General features: G+C 36.3%; 1 protein-coding gene and 1 non-coding gene across 4 annotated transcripts in view; one reads left to right on the forward strand and one right to left on the reverse strand.

Moving 5' to 3' along the window:
• Positions 1–16,220, forward strand: part of Vamp7 (vesicle associated membrane protein 7) — a 28,232-nt gene extending 12,012 nt beyond the window's left edge. For all 3 annotated transcript variants that reach the window (XM_051179391.1, XM_051179392.1, XM_051179393.1), the window contains 5 exons: positions 120–257; positions 2,120–2,210; positions 5,094–5,161; positions 13,364–13,456; positions 14,358–16,220. In XM_051179391.1, the coding sequence (XP_051035348.1) occupies positions 120–257; positions 2,120–2,210; positions 5,094–5,161; positions 13,364–13,456; positions 14,358–14,426 (459 nt within the window). In that variant the 3' untranslated portion in view covers positions 14,427–16,220. The remainder of the gene's footprint in view (positions 1–119; positions 258–2,119; positions 2,211–5,093; positions 5,162–13,363; positions 13,457–14,357) is intronic.
• On the reverse strand, positions 12,796–12,919 carry LOC127218380 (small nucleolar RNA SNORA24). The gene has a single exon (XR_007834189.1). It is a non-coding gene; the product is annotated as a small nucleolar RNA SNORA24 (small nucleolar RNA).
• Positions 16,221–22,786: the final 6,566 nt, after the last annotated feature.

Raw genomic sequence — 22,786 nt, forward strand, 5'->3', positions numbered from 1 at the left:
AGGATCAGTTCTGTTTATTTCTCATGGAGTCATGAGTCAGTAAACAGTGTTGTTATTACTAATCTGCTACATATCTTTGTTTACTTTGTAAATATGAGTACAATATCATCACTTTACAGGATTTTGAGCGTTCTCGAGCCTTCAGTTTTCTGAATGAGGTAAAGAAGAGGTTCCAGACTACTTATGGTTCAAGAGCACAGACTGCACTTCCATATGCCATGAATAGTGAGTTCTCAAGTGTTTTGGCTGCACAACTGGTAAGATTTTTCTCAGGACATAGTGTTTTGATTTATATTTTCTTCTTCATTACTTTCAAACATGATGAATATAGGGGCCCTGACCTATAGAACATAATTCTGATTATGTCATTATAAGACCACATAATAAAGCTCCCTATTAAAAGAGGTAAGGGGGTCATTTTAGTGTAGAGAGATAATTGGTGATTTGGAAGAATGATAAAGATATACTAGTTTGACTACCCCTTTAATGCTTAAATCCACTAAACATTTTAAGATACATATATATGTGTGTGTGTGTGTGTATGTATGTTTCCTTAGTTTTTGGATAGCTCAAATTAGTCATGTAAAAATCATCTGCATAACTTCCTCACCAACTGAATTGATAGCGTGTATTTGTAACTCTGAAATGCCACCGTAGTCAAGATAAAAAACTTTTCTGTTACCCATAAACTTTCCCCATGCTCCTTCTTAGTAAGTTACCTACCTAATACTCTGTCCTAGCAAATTGCTGATCTATATTTTATCTCTATAGATTACTTTTTCTTGAATTTTCTATAAATGCTATGATAAAGTACTCTGATATATCTTGTTAGTTTTGGTCATTATAATTCTTCTAAAGTAATCAACTATGTTGACTAAATCAGCAGAATATTTCTGTTTTCTGATGAATAATATTGTATACATACCGCTGTACTCATTTATCTGTTGATAGATGTTTGGGTTGCTGTTAGCATTTAACTGTTATGAGTAAAGCTGCTATGAATCTCCACGTATGAGTCTTTGTGTGAACATGTTTTTATTTCTCTGGTAAATAAATACCTAGGAATGGAATTTCTGGGTCATATGGTGATATATAATTTAAAAATGTATCATACTATTTTTCCAAGGTGATTGTACCATTTTAAATTCTTTTTGGTAATTCCAATGTTTTTTGTCCTTGTCAACATTTATTGTGTCTGTCATTCATTTTAGCTATTCTAATGGGTATGCACTGGTGTCTTGTGTTTTTAATCTGCATTTTCATGATATGAATGATGGTGAACATCTTTCAGAATGTTTTCTCTTTATATGTAAAAGTATTTGGGCACAAAGACATAACCTATAACCATTACTTAATTGTGTATATGGAAAACTATAAGTTTTTAATCAGTTTTCACTTTTTCTGTTTTTTAAAATATTCTAAGTAGCAGCAAAACTAGTTAATGTTATGTTATTAACTCCATATCTGTGTGTGATCCTTTGAATTATTAACTTTCTCCCTATAACAAAAAGAAATAATGAAAATACACCATAGAGTTTTATAGTAGATTAAATAATCTTTTCTGAATTACTTTCCATAGTGAAATATCTGTAATGTTGTGCATTAAGCACTTTATAGTTGTTTGTCTTGAATGATAATTTCAAAATATATGCTATCAGTAGTCTTTTAGATTCTAGATCTTGAGAGAAGCAATTGACAATAAGAGACATATTGTTATCCCAGCATATAGAAGGGCAGATATTAAAAGAAGTGAGTGTGCCCCTATTTCATCATATTCAAGAACTGTGGAAAATCAAGGTTACTTTTATCCTTCCCAACCATAGTAATTTTTAATTTTCTCCTTCCTTATGTATAAACAGAAATTACATAACCCCTCACGTCTGCCCTAAGAGTCTCATATATTTCATATATTGTAATACATTCACTGATTTTTACTTAAAATATTTTATGCTAAAATACATTCTTTATGAAAGCAATTTTTATACTGCCAATATTTTTTCTAAAAGTAATACTATTTTTTCTGATATATGTGTCTATTATATAATAGAACCATATTATTCTTTATATCTTATTATAATTAGTGTCTTAATATTATAAGTTAAAATGTAATATCTTGTAGAAGCATCACTCTGAAAATAAAGGGCAAGACAAAGTGATGGAGACTCAAGCACAAGTGGATGAACTGAAAGGAATCATGGTCAGAAACATAGGTATGTTTCAGTGGCATAGTTTTATTCATATGAATACAATTAAGAGTGAATTACTAGATTGGAGTCTGATTATTATAGGGAGGCTGAAACAGCACTTCCTTTAAGTGGTTTTCAACCTTCCTAATGCTATGACCCTTTAATATAGTTCCTCATGTTGTGAACCCCAATCATAAAAATATTTTTGATGCTACTTCATAATTTTGATACTGTTATGAATCATAATGTACATATCTGATACGCAGTCTATCTGCTATGCAACCCTTGTGGGGTTGAGAACCATGTATCTAGGGGCTAATATCTGGTCTTGCCTTTGTTGGGTAGGTGTTTTGTTCCCTGGTTTCTGTTGCCCTCCTGCTTCTTAGGAGGATGTGGTAACTAAATTACTTGGTAGGGAATGCTTCTTGGACCCAGCTAAGTATGGCCAGTGGGGATTCCTGGTTCAGTGCATTTCTAGGTATTGGTAGCCGATACTTAGAAATGGGAATGAACTAGAGCAGAGAGTCTTAGGGGCTCCACAGGAGTAAGGAAAGGAGGGTGTTCTACCATGGTCTGTTTAGTGCTCTAGGAATGGAGGCATAGAATTAGGAGAGCCCACAGCAGGTAGTCTGCTACAGATCTGGGAATGATACTTGGGTATTGATTTTGAAGGAAAAGAGGGGGATTAAAGATATGAAGCTCACCTACCTTCTTCACTGGCTTACTTGCTTCTCTGCATGACTTTGCTGGTAGGTTCCCAGGGAATGCCTACTAGAGTTGGGGTCTGAGGCAATGGTATAAGTGTGGAGGAATATTGGAGAAGATCTGTATTATCCTCTAGAAATGGTGGCTAAAAGTGATGAAAGGCTGAAGCAAGTAGTCTGTTACAGAGCTTGGGGGTAAGGCTAGGAGATTGGATTTGGAAGAAAGAAGAGAACATCGAAGATCTGCAATTACCTTGCTTCCCTGGCCTGTGTATCAGGCATTTTTTTAGTTATAGCTATGAAATACCATGATGAAAAGAAACTTGGATGGAAAAAGTTTATTTGTCTTACACTTCCCTCATCATAGTTTATCACTGAAGGAAATCAGGATATGACCTCAAGCAGAGCTGGAACCTAGAGGTGGGACCTTATGCAGAGGGGTTGCTGCTTATGGCTTGCTCAGCCTGCCTTCTTATAGAACCAGAATCACCAGCCCAGGGGTGGCTGCTCCTACCATGTGTGTGTGGGAGGGGGGGTTGTTAGCCTATTTTTTTCAATTTATGGTGTTCTTTTCTTTTTTGTGAGACAGTCTCATGTAAAACTGTTCTTAAACTTACTATATAGCTGAGGATGACCTTGAATTTCTGTTTTTCTTGTATTCTAGTTTTCTTTCTGTTATTTTGATAAAATATCATGAGAAAAGCAACTTAGAGGAGAAAAGGTTTATGTAAGCTCACAAGCCCATTATAGTGTTGAAGTTACAAAGGCATCCAGTTATGTCACATCTACAGAAAAATACATGCATGCTTAGTGCTCATCTACCTTTCTCTACTCTTAAATGTCTCAGATCAGAAAACTAAGGAATAATGCTACCCACATTTTGGCTGGGTCTTCTTACATCAATTAAGACAAACAAGACATATCCCACATATATGCCTACAGACCAATCTGATTTAGACAATATTTTTTAATTTGTTTGTTGTTGTTTATAAAGACTCTGTATAGCTTTGGCTGTTCTGGAACTTTCTCTGTAGACCAAGATGGTCTCAAACTCACAGAGAGTTACCTCTTCCAAATGCTTGTACCACCATCACTGAGCCTGATCTAGACTATATTTCATTCATACTGTCTTCCCAAGTGATTCTAAGTTGTGTCAAGTTGTCAATTAAAACTAACCATAACACTCTGATTTAACACCCAAGTATTGTGATTATAGATGTGTACCAGTTTATGCAATGCTAATGATTAAATCCAGGGTTTATGCATGCTAGTAAAGAATTTTCTCAGTGAGCCACATTCCCCAGATCCTCTTGTGACATCTTCCTTTGACTTTAATACTGTGATAATAAAGGACCCATAAAATCAGTTCAAAAATACCCCTTTCTTTTGATTTTTTAAGGAGTTTGTGATAAATTGGTGTGTGTTTTTCTTGAAATAGTTTATATATAATTCATCTTTGAATCTATCTAGGCATTGATTTTTTTTCTTGTGCAGGGTTTTGAAATTATTTACTTAATCTCTTATTGTTAGATTCAGATTTTCATTTTTTTAATTATTTATTTATGGTACCTGGTACATGCCACAGTGTGGGTGTGAAGGTCAGAGAACAACTCTGTGGAGCCTATTCTCTCCTACATTTATATGGGTTCTAGAGATTGAACTCATGTTGACAGGCTTGATGACAAACACCCTTAACTTCTGGGTTATTTTGCTGACTTAAAAATGCATATTTATTGTAAGAATATGTAACAATTAAGTTTATATGAATAAATAAAAGATGAGAATTTAGATGACCTCAAACATCTATAGTGGGCTTTGTTTAATGTGAGAGGCTGCCATCTTGAGTACTGGCCTCACTATGATCAGGACAAAAGACCCAGTCAAACAATGATCAGAGTTCAAGAGAACACAGTACACATTCTCCTAGCTGTGAGTTTTGTAATGATAGGGAAATTGGGAAGGCATTTGGTAGTGGTAGAATAGAGAAGTTAGCTGTTTTCCGTAAATAAGCTGTTTTTGAAACTGTAGAGTCTGCTGTCTCTTTGCAACTACCAATTTGTCTTTAATGGGGTCAGCTGCTTTTCTTCTGAAGTCAAATAGTGACTTCATGGATTTTGAGCACAAATTTGGGGTCTTGACTTTGGTTAATAGGTTCCTTTATTCTAATGTAAAACATTATTTCTATTTGTAAAAATATTTCCAGATTTGGTTGCTCAACGTGGAGAAAGATTGGAATTACTGATAGATAAAACAGAAAACCTTGTGGATTCAGTAAGTATAGCATATGATATTTTTCCATGGTGTTAGAACAACTACACTAATGTCTAAGAATATGGAAATGCCTTACATTTTATGCGAGGTAGTTTGTTTCTTTTCTCATCTCTATTGTGTCCTTATATTGTGATAAGAAAGGTAGTGGTGAGACATACAAAATAACCACACTCAACATCCATTAATGAAGCTTCTGATTAGAAAATATATTCAGTATACAGTAATAATTTCCTAAAACTTTGGATTGAAGCAGAGTTTTTTATTGATAAATAATTCATTATGTACCTTTGCTGTAAGTCTTAGCTTGGTGTGACTCATTGTGAATTCTGAAACTGTGAAACTGTTCAATTCCCTTTGGTGTTTATAGTGTTAGCTTTATCTTTTTCTTGTATTAAGCCAAAGGTATAGGTTGAAATATGCCATTAATCCTTAACTGAGAGAAGATTGTCCCTGTGTGATGGGGAAATGCTGTGAATATATATTTCTCTTATTTGTTGAATAATAAAGCTGTTTTGGCCAATGGATAGGCAGGGTGTAGCCAGGCAGGAAGTATAGGCAGGGCTACCATACTAGGAGAATTCTGGGAGAGGAAATCAGAGAGTGAGATGCCATGTAGCTTCTGAGGGAGCAAGAGGGCTGGATATCACCAATAAGCCAAGACAATGTAGAGATATGCAGATTAATAGAAATGGGTTAATCATTAAGAGAGAGGTAGCCAATAAAACACCTTAACCATCGGCCAGTTTATAATTAATATAAACCTCTGTGTGTTCATTTGGGAATGAAGGTCAGCAGGACCAGGTTGAACAGAAAACTTATATTCTCACATATTTCTTTACATTTTCTTTTTTTATTCTTCTCTCATATATTATATCTTTCCCTCCCATCCCCCAGTCTCCCCACCTTCCTTTTTATCCAAATCCATCCCCCTTCTGTCTCCCCTCAGAAAGGAGCAGGCCTTTCCAGGGCCATCAACCCAACATGGCATAATATGCTACAATAATACCAGGTACATACCATCATGTCAAGGCTGGACAAGGTGACCCAATACTAGGAAAAGGGTCCCACAACAGGCAAAATAGTCCGAACCCCCCATTAGGAATTCCACAAGAACACCAAGCTACTCAGGCAAAACATATGTAGAGGATCTAGGTCAGACCCCTATAGGCTCCATTGATCGCTGTGACACCCCCATGAGTGCTGATCAGTTGATTTTATGAGCTATGTTATTGTGTTGTCCCTGTCCTTTCTGCTTCCTCTTATCCTTCCTTCCTTTCCTCCTCAGGACTCCCTGAGTTTTGCCTAATGTTTGCCTGTGGGATTTTATATTTGCTCCCATCAGTTTCTGGATGTAGTCTTTCTGGTTTCTTTGATGAGGATTCTGCTAGGCTCTTGTCCCAGAATACTCTGGAAGCAGGACAAACTGTACATTCATTGAAGGCCATTTAAATTATTAATTATGTCTAGGTTCTGGCTATTATAGAATAAAGCTCTATGAACAAATAGAGCAATATATGAAGATGGAGGTTTTTGTCCCTCCTGGTCCCACAGCTGCTTTGCCCCAAATAAACATACTTATAATAATTTGTAAACTGTTTGGCCAATGACTAGAGCTAGTTCCCTCTTAATTATTTCTATTAATCTATGTATTGCAACAAGTCTGTGGCTTACCAATAATCTGGAATGTTACTCCTTCAGCTATCTCATGGTCTGGTAGCCCCACCTATCTTCCTGCCTGGCTATTGGCCAATCAGTGTTTTATTCATCAACCAATAAAATAAACATATATACAGAAGGTCATCCACCATCAATGGTGTAGCTGGGTCTTGAGGTAGCTCAATTCCCAATTTTCAGAGGAACCGAAATGTTGATTTCCAAAGTGTCTGTACAAGTTTGCACTCCCACTAACAGTGGAGGAGTGTTCTCCTTGCTCCAAATCCTCTCCATCATGAGCTGTCGTGTGTGTGTGTGTGTGTGTGTGTGTGTGTGTGTGTGTGTGTGTGTGTGTGTTTAATCTTAGTTATTCTTACAGGTGTAAGATAGAATCTCAGAGTCCTTTTGATTTGGATTTCTTAGCAATTTTTATTTCCTCTGTTGAGCATTCGCTGTTTAGATCTGGACTCCACTTTTTAAATTGCTGTATTTGATTTGTTGATGTCTAGTTTCTTGAGTTCTTTATATATATTTTGGATATTAGGTCTCTGTCAGATGTGGGCTGCCGTTTTGTCTTATTGACATTGTCCTTTGCTATTTAGAAGCCTTTCAGTTCCATGAGGTTCCATCTATTGTTGATCTTAGTGCCTATACTCTTGGTGTTCTTTTCAGGAAGTTGTCTCCTGTGAAAAAGTGTTTAAGGCTACTCCCCACTCTCTCTTCTATCAGGTTCAGTGTATCTGGTCTTATGTTGATGTCTTTGATCCATTTGGAGTTAATTTTTGTGCAGGATGGTAAGTATGGATCTATTTGCTTTCTTCTATAATACCAACATCCAGTTTGACGAGTGCCATGTGTTGAAGATGCTTTCCTTTTTCCACTGTATATTTCGGGTTTATCAAAATCAGGTGTCCATAGGTGTTTGGATTTATGTCTGGGTCTTTGATTCAAGTCTGTTTATCAATCAACCTGTCTGTTTTTATGTCAATACCATGTAGTTTTTTATTACTACAGCTCTGTAGTACAGCTTGAAATCAGGAATGGTGAAACCTCTGGAAGTTCTTTTATTTAATAGGATTGTTTTTAGATATCTTGGGTCTTTTTCTTTTCCATATAAAGTTGAGTATTCTTTTTCAAGGTATATAAAGAATTATGTTTGAATTTTGATGGGGATTGTATTTAATCTGTAGATTGCTTTTTGTAGGTGGGCTGTTTTTACTATGTTAACCCTACCAATCCAAGAGGATCTTTTCATCTTCTGATACCTTCTTCAATTTCCTTCTTCAAAGACTTGAAGTTTTTATCATACAGACTTTTCTAATTTGTGTAGTTAGATTTACCCCAAGATATTTTATATTATTTATGGCTATTGTGAAGGATGTCATTTCCCTGAATTCTTTCTCAGCCTGTTTGCCATTTGTGTATAGGAAGGATTTTTTAAAAAGTTAATCTTGTATCCTGCCACTTTGCTTAAGGTGTTTATCAGGAATAGGAGTTCCCTGGTTTAAAAAAAATTGAAGTAACTTATGTAGTAACTGTTATATCATCTGCAGATAGCAATACTTTGACTTCTTCCTTTCCAACTTTTATCCCCTTGATCTCTTTTAGTTGTCTTATTGCTCTAGCTAGAACTTCAAGTACTATATTTATTTAGTATGGAAAGAGTGGACAGCCTTGTCTTGTTCCTGATTTTAGTGGAATTACTTTGAGTTTCACTCCATTTAATTTGATGTTTGGCTATAGGCTTGCTGTAAGTTGACTTTGTTATGTTTAGGTCAAATTGCATATACATTCAGGAGACAGAAAGCAATAAATGCTGACATTCAGCTAGCTTTCTCTTCTTTTTTTCTGTCCAGAACTCCAAGCCAGGGAATGTTATATTTAAGGTTTATCTTCCTACTTCAATTAACCTAATTTAGATAATTTATCAGACATGCATATATGTCTCCAAGGTGATTATAGATACTCTAAAAATTACAATGAATATAAAATGTCATAATCATTTTGATTAAAACTAGCAACAAGACTATAGTGATTAAGAGCCTGAACTCTAGAATCAAATGGTATGGATTTTAATACCACTTGCTAGTAGTATGAGCTTAAGCACATTACTTAATCTCATTATGCCTAAATTGTTATAATCTGTAAAATGGCAATATACTTTTTTCATTGAATTTTGACAATTAAACTATATGATGCATGTGAAGTGCTTGACATGATATCTGTTATCAGTTATGTTATTGTTAATTTTAATATTGATATCTAGTAATGGCAGGTTTTAGGATGTTGTATGACCACTGTTGTGTTTTGTTGCATTATATATTTTTTTTCATCAAAGTATGAGGTAATTAAAAGAATGAGTTAGACTTTTAATTTTTTGAAAAATTCATATATGCTTATAATTCTAACCTACCTTCCCTTCCTGCCAATTATGTTATTGTTAAAATTTAATATTTTTAATTTTAAGTTTCAATATTATTAAATTTACTGTTAATTATAATATTAATTTTAATTTAAATATTACTAGTAGGTTTTAGGATGCTGTATGACCAGTGTTGTGTTTTATAGCTTCTCTGTTATGGCTTGGGGATGCACTGTTAATAAAGTTGAGAACTTAGGGGCCAGTTTATTATTATCCTCATTTTACAGAATAATAATATTAGATTATTCCCTAAGGCCTGTGACCTAACTATCTGTGAGGTTTTGGTCCTACTTAGCCATATCAGGCATGAGTTCCATCTTGTGGAGCACACTTTAGATCCATGTAGTGATTTGGGTAGCTGGGTATAGAGGGGGGATTCCGGCATTGATGGTAAAAGTATTGGCAGGGGTGACAGTGGTAATGTTTATTCAAAGGTGGCAGTGGTCATAGAAATAAATGGTGGAGGAAGATACCAAAAAGTGATTAAAATACTGGAAACAACCATTTTATTTGTTACTTTTCTGTTGCTCTAAAACATACTTATCAGAAGCAACTAATGGAGGAAAGATTTTTTTTTTTCGTTTATGGTTCCAGAGGATTAAAGAGTCCATTGTGGTCAGGAGGCATGGCTGCAAGCAATATTCATGGTGGCAGGAGCAGGAAACAGATTATATCATGAAGCAGAGAGAGAACTGGAAGTGTAGGGCAGAACTGTATACTCTCAAAGTTTACCTACAGTGATATACTGCCTCCAGCAATGCTGCAACTCCTAAGCATTCCTAAGCAGTGTCACCAATTGGGAACCAAGTGTTCAAATGCTTGATGGGGACATTTCTCATTCAAAGCATCACATTTGTTTAATCCCTGTTAAAGTCTGGTTTATCACTAAAATATGTCATCCTGGTGCTAGTTCTATCAAAAGGGGTATCTATTTTATCTTTAAAAAAATCATTGGATGGTAGCGATCACTTTCTGCATGCTATTGACATTGCAAGCAGTGTTGGCAGCTACAGAACCAAATGATCCATAAGATCCAAGTAGTAGCAAATCAGTACAAACAAAATCAGGGAATAGGAAAACAAATAGCTTAACTTTGGGTACATGTATATGCTGGAAAACCATTTTGCTGAGAGAACTAGCTCCAGCAGGCCAAGGAACTGGAGAGGAGGTGTGTAGTCAGTAGAAAGTATATAAACAAAGGAGACCTTTCTGAGAAAGCAAAGTGTAATTTTTCAATTTATTTCTCTCTTACTTCTCTTCTGTCTCTTTGTTTTTCTCTTATCTCTTTTATGTCACCTAAGACAAAAATTTATATACAAGGGAAGATTACCACACAGCCACAAGTTACATATGTTCAAAAAACAAATTAAAATCTTTACATAAGAACATACATGAAGATCACAAGTTACAAGTTACATGTTTTCCTTAGAAGGCCACAAATAGTTAAACATGTTTCTTTGTATTAATTTTCCCACCATAACACATTTTCACCAAAAAGCAATGATCCTTAGCAAAGTTTTAAGCAAGCCAAGTATATTTCAGCCAGTTCCTTTTGTACTGGCCAGAAGCTGTTGACAGTTTGAGTATAGCAGATTCCTACCCTATTTCTACTCTGTAAGCCTTAAACAAGTGGTCTAGCTAACCATCTATTTTTCTTTACACACAACAGAGTCATTTAATTTTGTTTCACAACTTTGTTTTTAAAGGTACATACCAGGGCCTGTTATTAATTATGTAAGCTACATGACCAAAAAACTCAGGCCTAACCTTGGGTATAGGGACATAATTGTTTTCTTTAATTGTCATTGTTTTCCCCCAGGCACAATTCATGGATCTATAATGCATGAAACTTTCTTGTTCTTTCCATCCTCTGCTAATCTCACATCTGACAAAGGGGAACGTGACTTCTAGACCAATTTTGCCTTGTTTGTATCTCTTATTGGAGCAATTGGCAGAATAACCTAAACCATTTCCTTAATCATCTTTACTAACTGTCCTAACTACCTATATCTTTCAATTATTGATCCAATTTAAGCATCATTTCTTTATAGAAATCATCCTCATTATGATCTGCAATTGAATTTCCCAGTGAGGAGAATCACTATACTAAATACAGTGGTATCCTTTCACATAGTAATCACACCATGTCAAATACAACAAGAATATAACAGCAGTGAGCAGGAGAAAGCACAGTAGAAGCAAAGGCCACTCTGGAAACAATCTCCCTGGGGCTTTGTCCCTACAGGAACCCGTCATATCTTTCCTCTCTGATGAGCTATATTCTACAAGCTCTGTTGCTGACTGCAACTGCTCTGACATGGCCACTGACACCATTTTCTAGTGCAGAATACACACACACACACACACACACACACACACACACACACACAAATAAATAGATAGACAGATAAACAGATAAATAAATGCCCCCCCAAACCTATGTGCTATGGTATTTGATAGGAATGTAGTAATGGAATCCTTGTCTTCAAAACTATGTTATGTAAGGAACACAACAGAATTGCTTCTGAGTAACTAAAAAATAGAGAGATGTTACTAGCCACACTTGCCTCTTTTTGAGGAGTATCAACATTTGCTATTCTTAAGATTATACATAAATTTTTTAGACTGGCATTCTTGCCTGAAGGTGCTATTAGATACCACTGGAGTCTGGAAAAAAAATTCTACTCTGTAAATAAAGCTAATTAAACATCTGTGTAATTTTAAAAAGTAAATACTTTAATGTTTTTTCTTAATAGTTTAAAAATTGAGATCAACTAAAGCATTTTATGTTAATGTTTAGTAGTGTAGTAAGACTAGCAATTTGCTTTGTGATTTTGACAGATACTTAAGTTAATATTTGAGTGTGGCAGAGCCATTCAAATTCTTGATGTTTTAGCACAGCTACCTTAACTGTTGTTAACATGGTTCCTCTGTACATGTCGATTTACTTTCATGCTTGTACTTGACTTCCTAGTATGTGTAGCTGAATAGACCACCATTTTAAGCATTATAAAACTATTTTTCCATATAAGCATTTGAATAATAATTTACAAAAGCATACTCAATAACATGGTATCCCACAACTTCTTGACAGTGAAGAATGTTACTTGTTCAAGTCATAATCTTTTTTTAATTAATTTTTAAAATTTGTTTATATATTTATGTGTTCTCCAAGCTATGTGTACATATGTATGTTTGCATGAGCATGCACACACATATACACATCTGTATCAGTATCCATAATAAGAATGATAGGAAATATTTTTTATTTAGTCTCTCATATATTACATCCTGACCTTAGTTTACCCTCCATCCTCTACTTCCAGTTCCCTTCCTTCCTACCTCCCTTCTTCCCAAATCCACTCCCCCTCTTTTCACTTCAGAAAAGGGCATGCCTGCCAGGGATATGAACCAAATATGGTAAATAAAATTGTAATAAGACTAGGCACATACCCTTATAGTAAAGCTGGGTGAGGCAATCCAGTAGGAGGAAAAGAGTTCCCAAAGCAGGCTAAAGAATAAGAGACAGCCCCTGATCCAATTATTAGGAATCCCACAAGAAGACTAACCATAACACATATTCAGAGTGCCTAAGTGACAGCCTTACCAATAAGTAAGAATATTCTTTTCCATGGCCAGGAAGGGAAACTGCTATACCAAACAGGTCCCAAAGGTTTACTATTTCTGTGATGAAACACCATGACCATAACCAACTTGGGGGAAGAAACAGTTTATTTTTCCTTGTAATGTCACATCACTGTTAATTGAGGAATATCAGGGCAGTAACTGAAACAGGGCAAAAATCTCAAAGCAGAGCTGATGCAGAAGCCATGATAGAGTGTATCTTACTGGATTGTTCCTTGTAGCTCTGCTCTAGCTAACTATTGATTCTGAATAATCAGTCTATTTGAAAAGGGAATGAAGGAAAAAGGGGACATTTGAATTAAACAGAATTAGTATAAGTATGGTTCAGTACTAGAATATTTGTCTACCATGGTCTAGGCTCAGGGTTCCATCCTTAGAACCATGAAAATAACATAATTGATTAAAATAAAAACTTGTGGGTTGTTACTAGAAATCATTCATAGCCAGTGCCAAGAATAAAACAACTTATGATTGTTTTCTAGTCTGTAACTTTCAAAACTACCAGCAGAAATCTTGCTCGAGCCATGTGTATGAAGAATATCAAGCTTACTGTCATCATCATCATTGTATCAATTGTAAGTTTTTGTCTCTTTAGTATATGAGCCTACTTTTTACTCTAAGATATTAGGTGATGGAATTCTTATTGATTGATATTCTGAAATGGGCTACATTCACCTTTTTAATTGTAAAACATATGATTATGAAATATGTTGTGAAAATAGCATAAAGTATCATCTCCATTTAAACTCCTTTTTCATTTTAAGAATTTCTGTACATAATGAGATAAATAAAACTGTGGTTGAGGACATGACTCAGTGTTTGAAATAACTTGTTCTTTAAGCAAGAGGACTTGGGTCCAAATCTTCAATGCCCACCTAGTATCTTTTCGTGCTTGTAACCCCAGCATGTGTGGTATAGACATGTAGATCCTGGGAGCTTGTTGGTTGGGCAGATGAAAAGGTGAGCTCCATGTTCAATGAGAGATACGGTCTCAAAAAATAAATAGGAAAACAGTAGAGGAAGACACTGGAGGTACTCTGGCTTCTGCATATACACTCACAAGTATGTACACACACTTTTATTATGTAAAACTTTCAACTAGTTTAGTCTGTACACAAATTTACAGGAAGTAATAATGTGATTTCATCTGTTCAACATTTGTTAGCTACATGCTATGTATTTTAACATTTATCCAAACTCATGATTGAAGCCCAGCGTGTGCATATACCTGTGCTACAGTTATTGAACCCTGAAACTGTAAATCCCACCATATCTTAGAAGCTAACATTTTTTAAATTATAGGAAATCATAAAACCTTTTGTCACAACCAATACTTATTTTTGGTATAATTTCAATATTGGTTACATTAGTGGAGAGCTATTATTCTCCTAGTACTGGTAGTGTTTCTTTAATGTTGTGTTCTGTGAACCTTGTGATAGAGTCACGTAAGTAACATTGCCTTCTTTTATCTTCCAGGTGTTCATCTATATCATTGTGTCACCTCTCTGTGGTGGATTTACATGGCCAAGCTGTGTGAAGAAATAAGAAAGAAAAAGTTATCATTGACCAAGGGTGTGAAAGTGAAAGGCGATAAAGTCAATCCACGTGACTCATGCTTTTTACTACTCTCAGAAAGTATCTGCTAGTTTCTTTAATCTTCTTTTCACTTTTTTCTGGTGTTAATAGTATTATATACCTCTTGATTTATCTTTGTCCTACCATATAGTTTATTTTAATGAACTTCACATTGAACTATTATTTACCTGAGTATCTTTGAAGTGGCATTTATTTCTTTGGTTCTTTCAAGTAGAATCTTCTACTTAGAAAGACGTTTTTGTTTTTAACACACAAAGCTTTTGCCAAGGTAGAAACCACCAATCTTACAACCTGTCTGCTAAAACTGTCTGGGAATTTTGTATGTTCACACAAAATTATTGGGAGACAGATTGTATTGCTAACATCTTATGTTAGTCTCTTTTGTTATGGGAGAGTTTTAGGTGCTTCAAAATAATATAGATAATTTTGGGAATTGTAATAAATTGTTGGTGCTGCTTATATCCAGGAGCCCATACAGGTAATATATTTAGCATTTTTATTTCAGTGACGTGAAAATATTTTGCTAGCCCATTAGAAGCACAAGAATTATTCTTGACCTCCCAGCATATACTTTCTTAAAGGTCAATGAATTATTTATTCATACTGCAGATAGTTTAATATCTTCTGTTTCTCCATTACAAAGTTGAATTGAGATGGTGAATTAAGTAATTTGAGTATTATGGGTTTTACATACTACTTTTTCTTCTGTGCAAAATTGGGAGAAGCATATTGTTAATAAAATATGTAGCAGAGGATAGGGGAGACAAATACTTCTGGCTCATCAAAGACAAATAAGGGAGCCACAGTAAAAGTACAAACATTTTAGCCTCACAAAATGCAGTCATGTGGGAAGTTTTTGTTTTGTTTTGTTTTGTTTTGTTTTGTTTTCCATTCTGGGAAAAGCCAAACTGAATACAGTCAGAAGTCAACTCCAGGATTTGGATTTAACTTCTGTTGAATAATAATAGTTTTATCTTTCTTTGTGGTTTAACAAATTCTTTTATCTGCCTAATTTTGAATAATTGTAAAACATGAAAGAGAATAAACAGTATAATGATAGAGAAATAATACAAAATATCTTAACATACATTTAGTGTAGAATAAGAAAATTTGAATGTAATGCTGCTTCATCTACTCTGGCTTCAGTCATTTAGTAGTTGATGTCTATCTGAAATCAAGATATTTTTTGCCCTAGATGTAATTGCATTTACTTATCCATAGGTGAGATTAAAAATGAGTGATATTACATTTTATTCTTTACTCAATGAAACAATAAATTGTTTTGAATTCAGCCAACTGTTTAGCCTAGTCATGTGCCTTGAATATGTCTGTATATGTTCTATATCAATTTCTTGGTACCTCTTCTTCCATGTTCATGCTACCTGTTTCATTTAGTTGATATACCTAATGCTCATAGGAATTCTTTTGTTCATCAGTGATAGCACAATGTTATTTCTAGACATTTCTATGAGCACTAATTCATTGTAATTATATAATTACTTCCTATTAGAAAATGCATTCATTCTAAGAAAAAATTGACATTCCCAAGTAATAAATTGAAAGCTTAAATTTTATTTCCTTTTCTTATACCTACTTGAATATAATTTATGTGCATGTTTTAGGGCTTACTTACTTAAATGTTCCTTGCTCTATTTATGTATAATAATGCTTTTTACAGCACGTCTCATTCTAGATGATGAACAAATTGAAGACATTAATAAAAGTTAAGAATAATTACATTGAGTGTCTTGTTTTAGACGTTTTACTATAGTTTTATTTAAAGACATTTAACGATTTTGTGTAGAGCAAAATAATTTTGTTTACATTGAGGATAAACCGAGAAATGTAACCTAACTGTTCTGTGACTATGTAAAGCATAGAGATTAATTCCTGAAACCAGGGTTGGGAAGACAGGTCTTGGCACTCCTTCTACTTTGGGTGTTAAGTGGTCTGTTAAAAGGAATTGTGCAGTGAATGAGAGTCCTTCAAGCTCTCTTGCTTTTATTTGGAATGTATAAATGAAGAGGGACCTATGTAATAATTGAGTTCACTGACCAACTTTAAAGCAGGTGTAGTGACAGCAGAGAAAGGAGTGGGTAAGAAAGAGGGTGACAATTTTCCTGCTGTGACAGTGCAAGAATATGGATATAGAACTGAACTTTTGTGAGACCTAATTACTGTAGTTACTCTAGTTCAACCAAAATATAAGATCTGGATAAGATGGTGTGTCCCCACCTAACAGTACTATTATTTTCCAGGTTTAAGATATTTACAGCATGAAAGATGTGGTCTTGGTGTGCTGTAATACAAATCCCCACCCAATCTCTGGAGCACATGGCCATAAAGCCCGTTTCAACTTTTAACAATTTTAACACCTTCTCTTTCCTGCCTCCAAGTCCAAGTATGCCAGTCATTATAGGCTGGGCCTTAACTGGTCATTGAGAAAGAAGAGACAGGAGAATGAGTGTTTTAATGAAGCCCAGGCATTTATTGGGGAGTGGCTACACAGAAGCTCTTGTGTATAAATGTGAACTAATTCTTCACACATTCATGGTGGTCACAGCACAGAAAGTGAGGGGCAGGAAGGAGCCTTAAATTTTTCGATTTGTCTACAGTTTGGATTACCAATGTGCAGTTAATCTGTTATCGGTGCTCTACTGTCCCAAGTAGCTACTTCTTGGGCTCCACAGACTAGGTTCCTTTACTGTGAAATTGACATATCGCCATTGAAATGTTAGGTCTGTGCCTAGGACAGATGACTGAAGTTTCTGTCCTGCCCAGTCCCACAGCTGTTCATTCCCAAATAAACACAGAGACTTATATTATGCACTATTTGGCCTATAGTTTGGGCTTATTTCTAACTAACTTTTGCATCTTAAATTAACCCATAATTCTTATCTATGTTTAGCCATGTGGCTTGGTACCTTTTCTCAGTAAGGCATTCTCATCTTGCCGCCCCTGAGTCTGATTCGAGGCTACTTTTCTGCTTTTCCTTTTCCCAGAATTCTCCTAGTCTGGTAGCCCCACCTAAACTTCATGCCTGGCTACTGGCCAGTCAGAATTTTATTAAACCAGTACTTTATAAAAAACAAGAACATTATCCCACATCAGACAGATTCTAGTCTCTTGACCAAGGGATTTTTTTCTCTTAACAGGCCTTCTTTACTACATTTAAATTTCCTCCTTCTTAGCCCCTATGGTCACATAGCTTCAGAGACGAGAACTCCCCAAATACTTTTGACATCTGTAACACGAGTTCTAATAGGTCTTAATAATAAAAGCACAAAGTCATTTATCAGGGTAAAAGCTGAAGGAACAGGGATGTGAAGGAACAAGCCACAGCTACACCTTATCTCCTAAACTTCCCAGCTGAAAAGATTGCCAGTTACTGTCTCCTCCAGCCTATATTTCTTTCTCTGATCAGCCATCTCACTTCCTGTCTCCACCTCCTTAGTACTGGGATTAAAGGCATGTACCAACATTTCCTTGGTCTCTATGGTTAACTAGTGACAAGCTCCACCCTCTGATATTCAGACATGCTTTATTGGTACAAACAAGATATCACCACAGACATTTTGGCCTCTAGCAGTGATGAAACTGCTAACAGTTCCTGTGACCCTTCTGGCTTTTAGACAAGAAAGCAACTGGTTAATTTCCTTTGGGGTCTTTTTACTCTAAACTGCTTACTCCGTTTCTACCTCTAGTTTATATTTTACCTCCCTCTGCAGAGATAACCCTAACTGCCATTTGGGGATTGGAGCAATGTCTGATCTATTTTCTTACAGCTGAATTTTGGGTATCAGGTGGCAGTATTGGAATACCCTTTCAGTGGGCCTCTTGTAAAGACCAAACTCTCAAATATAGATAGGAAAGGAATTCCTTTACTGGTGTCTGGAAATAACTAAACTGTCCAAAGTTCATAAGACATTCTTGATGGCTCACAGTAGCCCCCATCTATTAGATGTCTCCCTTTGACCTCTAGGGTTGGTATCCCAGAATGATGACCCCACAATCAGCTTTCAAACCCTTTCATAGCTGTTTCATCAGCCAAAAGTAAGCATGATGCCTTTCCCATGTTTCTTCTGTATAGGGAGAGAATAGGTGTTTATTTAGCATCATTTGTAGCTAAGGTCTGACATTTGCACAACATCACTTCATGAAGAAGAAAATATCAGTGAGATTGGTTCTCTCTCTCCCTCCCATTTCCCCCCCCCCCTCTTTCTCTCTTTCAGTTTTTCGAGACAAGATTTCTCTGTGTAGCTTTAGAGCCTGTCCTGGAACTTGATCTGTAGACCAGACTGGCTTTGAACTCAAAGAAATCCACTTGCCTCTGCTTCCTGAGTGCTGGGATTAAAGGCTCCTGGCTGAGACTGGTTTTCTAAATAACATCTCATGTAGACTTACATCTAATGTCTGTGGAGTGTGATCACTTAAGTATTGGTAAATCCTTTTTATTACCAATTCTATTCTTCTTTGTCACTGCTTAGTAATGGAATGCTAATCAACAAAAGAGATGCCATTTACAACCTCCACAAATTAATTCCCAAAGGATCTCATACCTAAATGTCAAATGCGAAGTGCAGAACTTTTAGAAGATACTTTAGAAACTAGGCCTCTCTTGAGTTTTTCAGTGTGACTAGGCCTTGGGAGGTTTCTATAAGGCCATGAAACAGACCCACTCTAAATCTAGTAATATGCTTGGGAGAGCTGGTAAGTTCTGGGGCCAGGACCTTTTGGGAGTGGTTGTTTCAGATACTGAGAACAGAGCACCTTTCACACATGGAGCTGTGGTTATCAGTTCCAAGGCCACTGTGGACATTATTTATAATGTTCTTGACTTATCCTGTGTCCCTTTTGTGCAGCATTGTCTGATTAGCCTCCTACATTTGTATACTTTCAAAACCAAATCCATTGGTTTACATCAGAAAGGGACTTCTTGTTGAATTTGGCACAAATCTCCAACCAATCTTGGATAAATCTGTTCTTCACATGGAAGACAGCACTTTGAACCACTGTGCCTTGTCCTTCAGCTTACCAGGTCCTGTCACTAAGGACTCATTTAGCCAATCAGGGACTCTGATGGACTTTTCAATCCTATGGGCAGGTTCTTCCAGGAGCCAGGGTTCTGACTCAGCTTTCCTGAGGAAGTCAGAAGTTGGCTAGTATGTGCTTTGCTTTTGCCTCTCCTATGGGTAGAGCATGTGCAAGCCTGTCTGCTGCCCATGTTAAGTGAAGGGCTGCTGTTCCCAGATGGGAAGGAGTGGCTGGCCATGATGAGTGAGGTTCCCCAGTCCCTAGACTGAGAGTTGCTATAGATGATGCTGTGCCAAATTTTCTAGCTCAGGTGTGTCTAATGGCTTGCTGAACCTTGGGAAGAGGAAGCCTGTCTGCAGCAGGAGGCAGGAGGAGCCTGTGAAGGCAGAGCAGGCAAAGTGAGGATGAGGCTTTGCTTTTCATCCCACCAAATTTCTCCCCTATAAATCAGAAACCACCATCTTCCTTTGTTCCTTTGTTTTATTCCAAATACTCTTGCTCCTCCTCTGCATCCTTCTCCTTCTTGTTTGGAGACAGGGTTTTTGGGGTTTTTTTTGTTTTTGTTTTTGTGTAAGGAGTAAAGTTTTTCCTCCCACTGCTGGTCTTGTCCCACCGCTGCGCCATCCCCAAATAACACACAGAGACTCTGTATTTGGTATAATACTATTGGCCCATTACTTGTTTCTTATCGGCTAGCTCTGTCTTAATTATTAACCCATTTCTATTAATCTCCACGTGCTCTTATCTTACCGGAGAGTGGGAGCCGGCGGTTCTGTTCTCCCCGTCTCTCCATGCTGACTCCTCCTTCCTACTTCCTCTTTCTTCCTTGTCTCCTAGTCCCTCCTATCTTGCTTTCCTATTGGCCAACAGTACTTTACTCATTAACCAGTATGAGAAACATATATACATAATGGCATCTCCCATCATCTCCTCTTTTCTGTCTAAATAAAAAGAAGGGTTTTAACCTTAGTATAGCAAAATATATCATATAACAGTTATCAAGTAAGAATCACAGTTAATAATATTTAGTCCAATAACATTTAGCAAGATGTAAAGAAAATATTCCATCATCTATCCTATCTTTGTGAGTCTGAAGTCCTATATGTAACTTATTGTAGAGAGCTGCGAAGTGCCGCACCTTAAAGATGGCGCTGGTTTCCACCTTTCACCTTCCCAATGGTGAGTGCTGTCTGTATTAAACAATTCCATATTTGGCTAAGGCTGAGAATATGGCTTGCTTCCATGTATGTGGACCTGTCTGTTTTTGTTTTTCACCGCATGGCATTCTGGGGTTGACTGCCCAAGGGCTTTTAAGCTGTGGGCTGGGCTGCCCCAGGGTGAGAAGATTATACAAGGTTCCTGAATAAACTGCTTAAAGAAGAGTCTGAGCATTGCATTTTCCTTGCTGGTCAAGGTAGACACAACAACTTTTCTTTAATCCTAACTAAGGAAAACTATAACCATACTATTTGTCTTCAACTCCCTCAAAGACCACAGAAGGATAATATATAAACTCTAGAAATGACAGAGATATCTTGCCTTGTCGGTCACCTGAAGTTCTTCTGTAATCTTCCATCTTCAGCCCATAGGCCATAGTGTGTCTAGCAGACTCTTCAGTAAAGTAGGAAACTTTAAACTGCCTTCTTGTATTGGCAGTTTGTCAGTCACTTTTCTTTGTGTCCTGCATGCTGTCTTGCAGACTCTTCCATGAAGCAGGTACTCTGTAGCAATGTCCATCTTGAGTCAGCAGTCACTTTCCTGTGGGTCCTGCATGTCCAGTTTATACAGCATAAAGTCAAACAGTCCAGACAAGAGCAGTATCTTGTCTAAATGGCTAGTCTTGCCATATTGGAAGTAACTTCATAATGCATTTCTTTGATGTCCATCTTCCATCTTCCTTTCTGGTGCAGGTGGTGTTGCCAGGAGAATTTATGTCTCACTGTCAAGAAAAACCCTAAACCATTTTAAATGCCATATTCTGTAAGTCTTTGAAAGGTTTGAAGAATGCCAATCTATCTCAAATACATCTCTGCATATCTAGAAAATCTTACTCTTCTAACTAAAGTTTTGACTATTATAGGTAACTATAATCTATACTAAATTACACATTACATTTCTAAATGAGCTATATAAACACAATGCCTAAACAAAAGGAGAAATATAAACATCACAAAATTGACCTTAAATTGTATCAATAAATGAAAATCCATTCCAATACAAAGTATTCATATCTATACCATAATCCCCTTTTTACCTTTAAAAAGAGATTGGTTGTGATCATTAACCATTTATAATCAACCCCATTAAAATGAAAACAAACATTTATAAACAATATTTGGGAATTTGGGTGTCGTTCTTTCCAAACTACTTCCTGCTGATAGGGGGCGCTGTCATGGGGATCCTAAGAAGATGTAGAAATTCTGGCTGTAGTCTTCAAGACTGCCTTGTTCAAGCTGTTTTGAATGTAGGATCACCAGGAAAGCTGTTTCAGGGGGTCTGGCTTGCTCAAACCACATTAGTCTGGAAGGAATCTACAGCTTTTTGTTTTCTGTGGAAACAAAAATAGAAATCCTTTTCCCCAGTAACTTGACCTTAGACTTAAATTTTGGAGTCAGAGCATTTTTAAAATATATAAATTGAATTAATCCAGCAGTATTTCCTTTAACAGTTGTTCCCTCAGCAGTCAAACTATATAAAGACAATATAATGCCATACAGTATCCATATTCTCTCCATCTTTACGTGGCTTTTTTATTACTCTGTTTCTTTTCTATTTTTTTTTATTTTTTGAGACAGGGTTTCTCTGTGTAACTTTTATCTGTCCTGGAAGTCACTCTGCATACCAGGTTAACTTTGAAATCACAGAGATCTGCTTTCCTCTTTCTCTCGAGTGCAGGGATTAAAGGTGTGTGCCACCAAACCCAGTTCCTCTTTGTCTTTTTAAAACCATTTTATTCTTTTTTTCTCCCATGTCTACGTATATTTTAAAACACACTGTAAACCTTTAGAGGTTTTTCTTAATATGAATCTGTCTTTACTGTAAATGTAAATCTTTTTCTGGCCACGAGTCTTTTATCTGGTAAACAACAACATTGCTAAAATGAAAGTCATAGCTGTGTCAGCTGCGGTTTACCAAAGATGGCAGCAGGTACCTTTACTGCCAGCAGTGAGAGCTGTGCTCACCGCCTTGGTTTGTGCCACCATCCAGCAGCATGTTGCCAGCTTGGAGATGTGGCCACTGCCATTGCCAGCACTCATACACACCAATAAATTGTT

This window comes from Phodopus roborovskii, unplaced genomic scaffold, assembly GCF_943737965.1.
Source record: "Phodopus roborovskii unplaced genomic scaffold, PHOROB, whole genome shotgun sequence".
Taxonomy (NCBI): domain Eukaryota; kingdom Metazoa; phylum Chordata; class Mammalia; order Rodentia; family Cricetidae; genus Phodopus; species Phodopus roborovskii.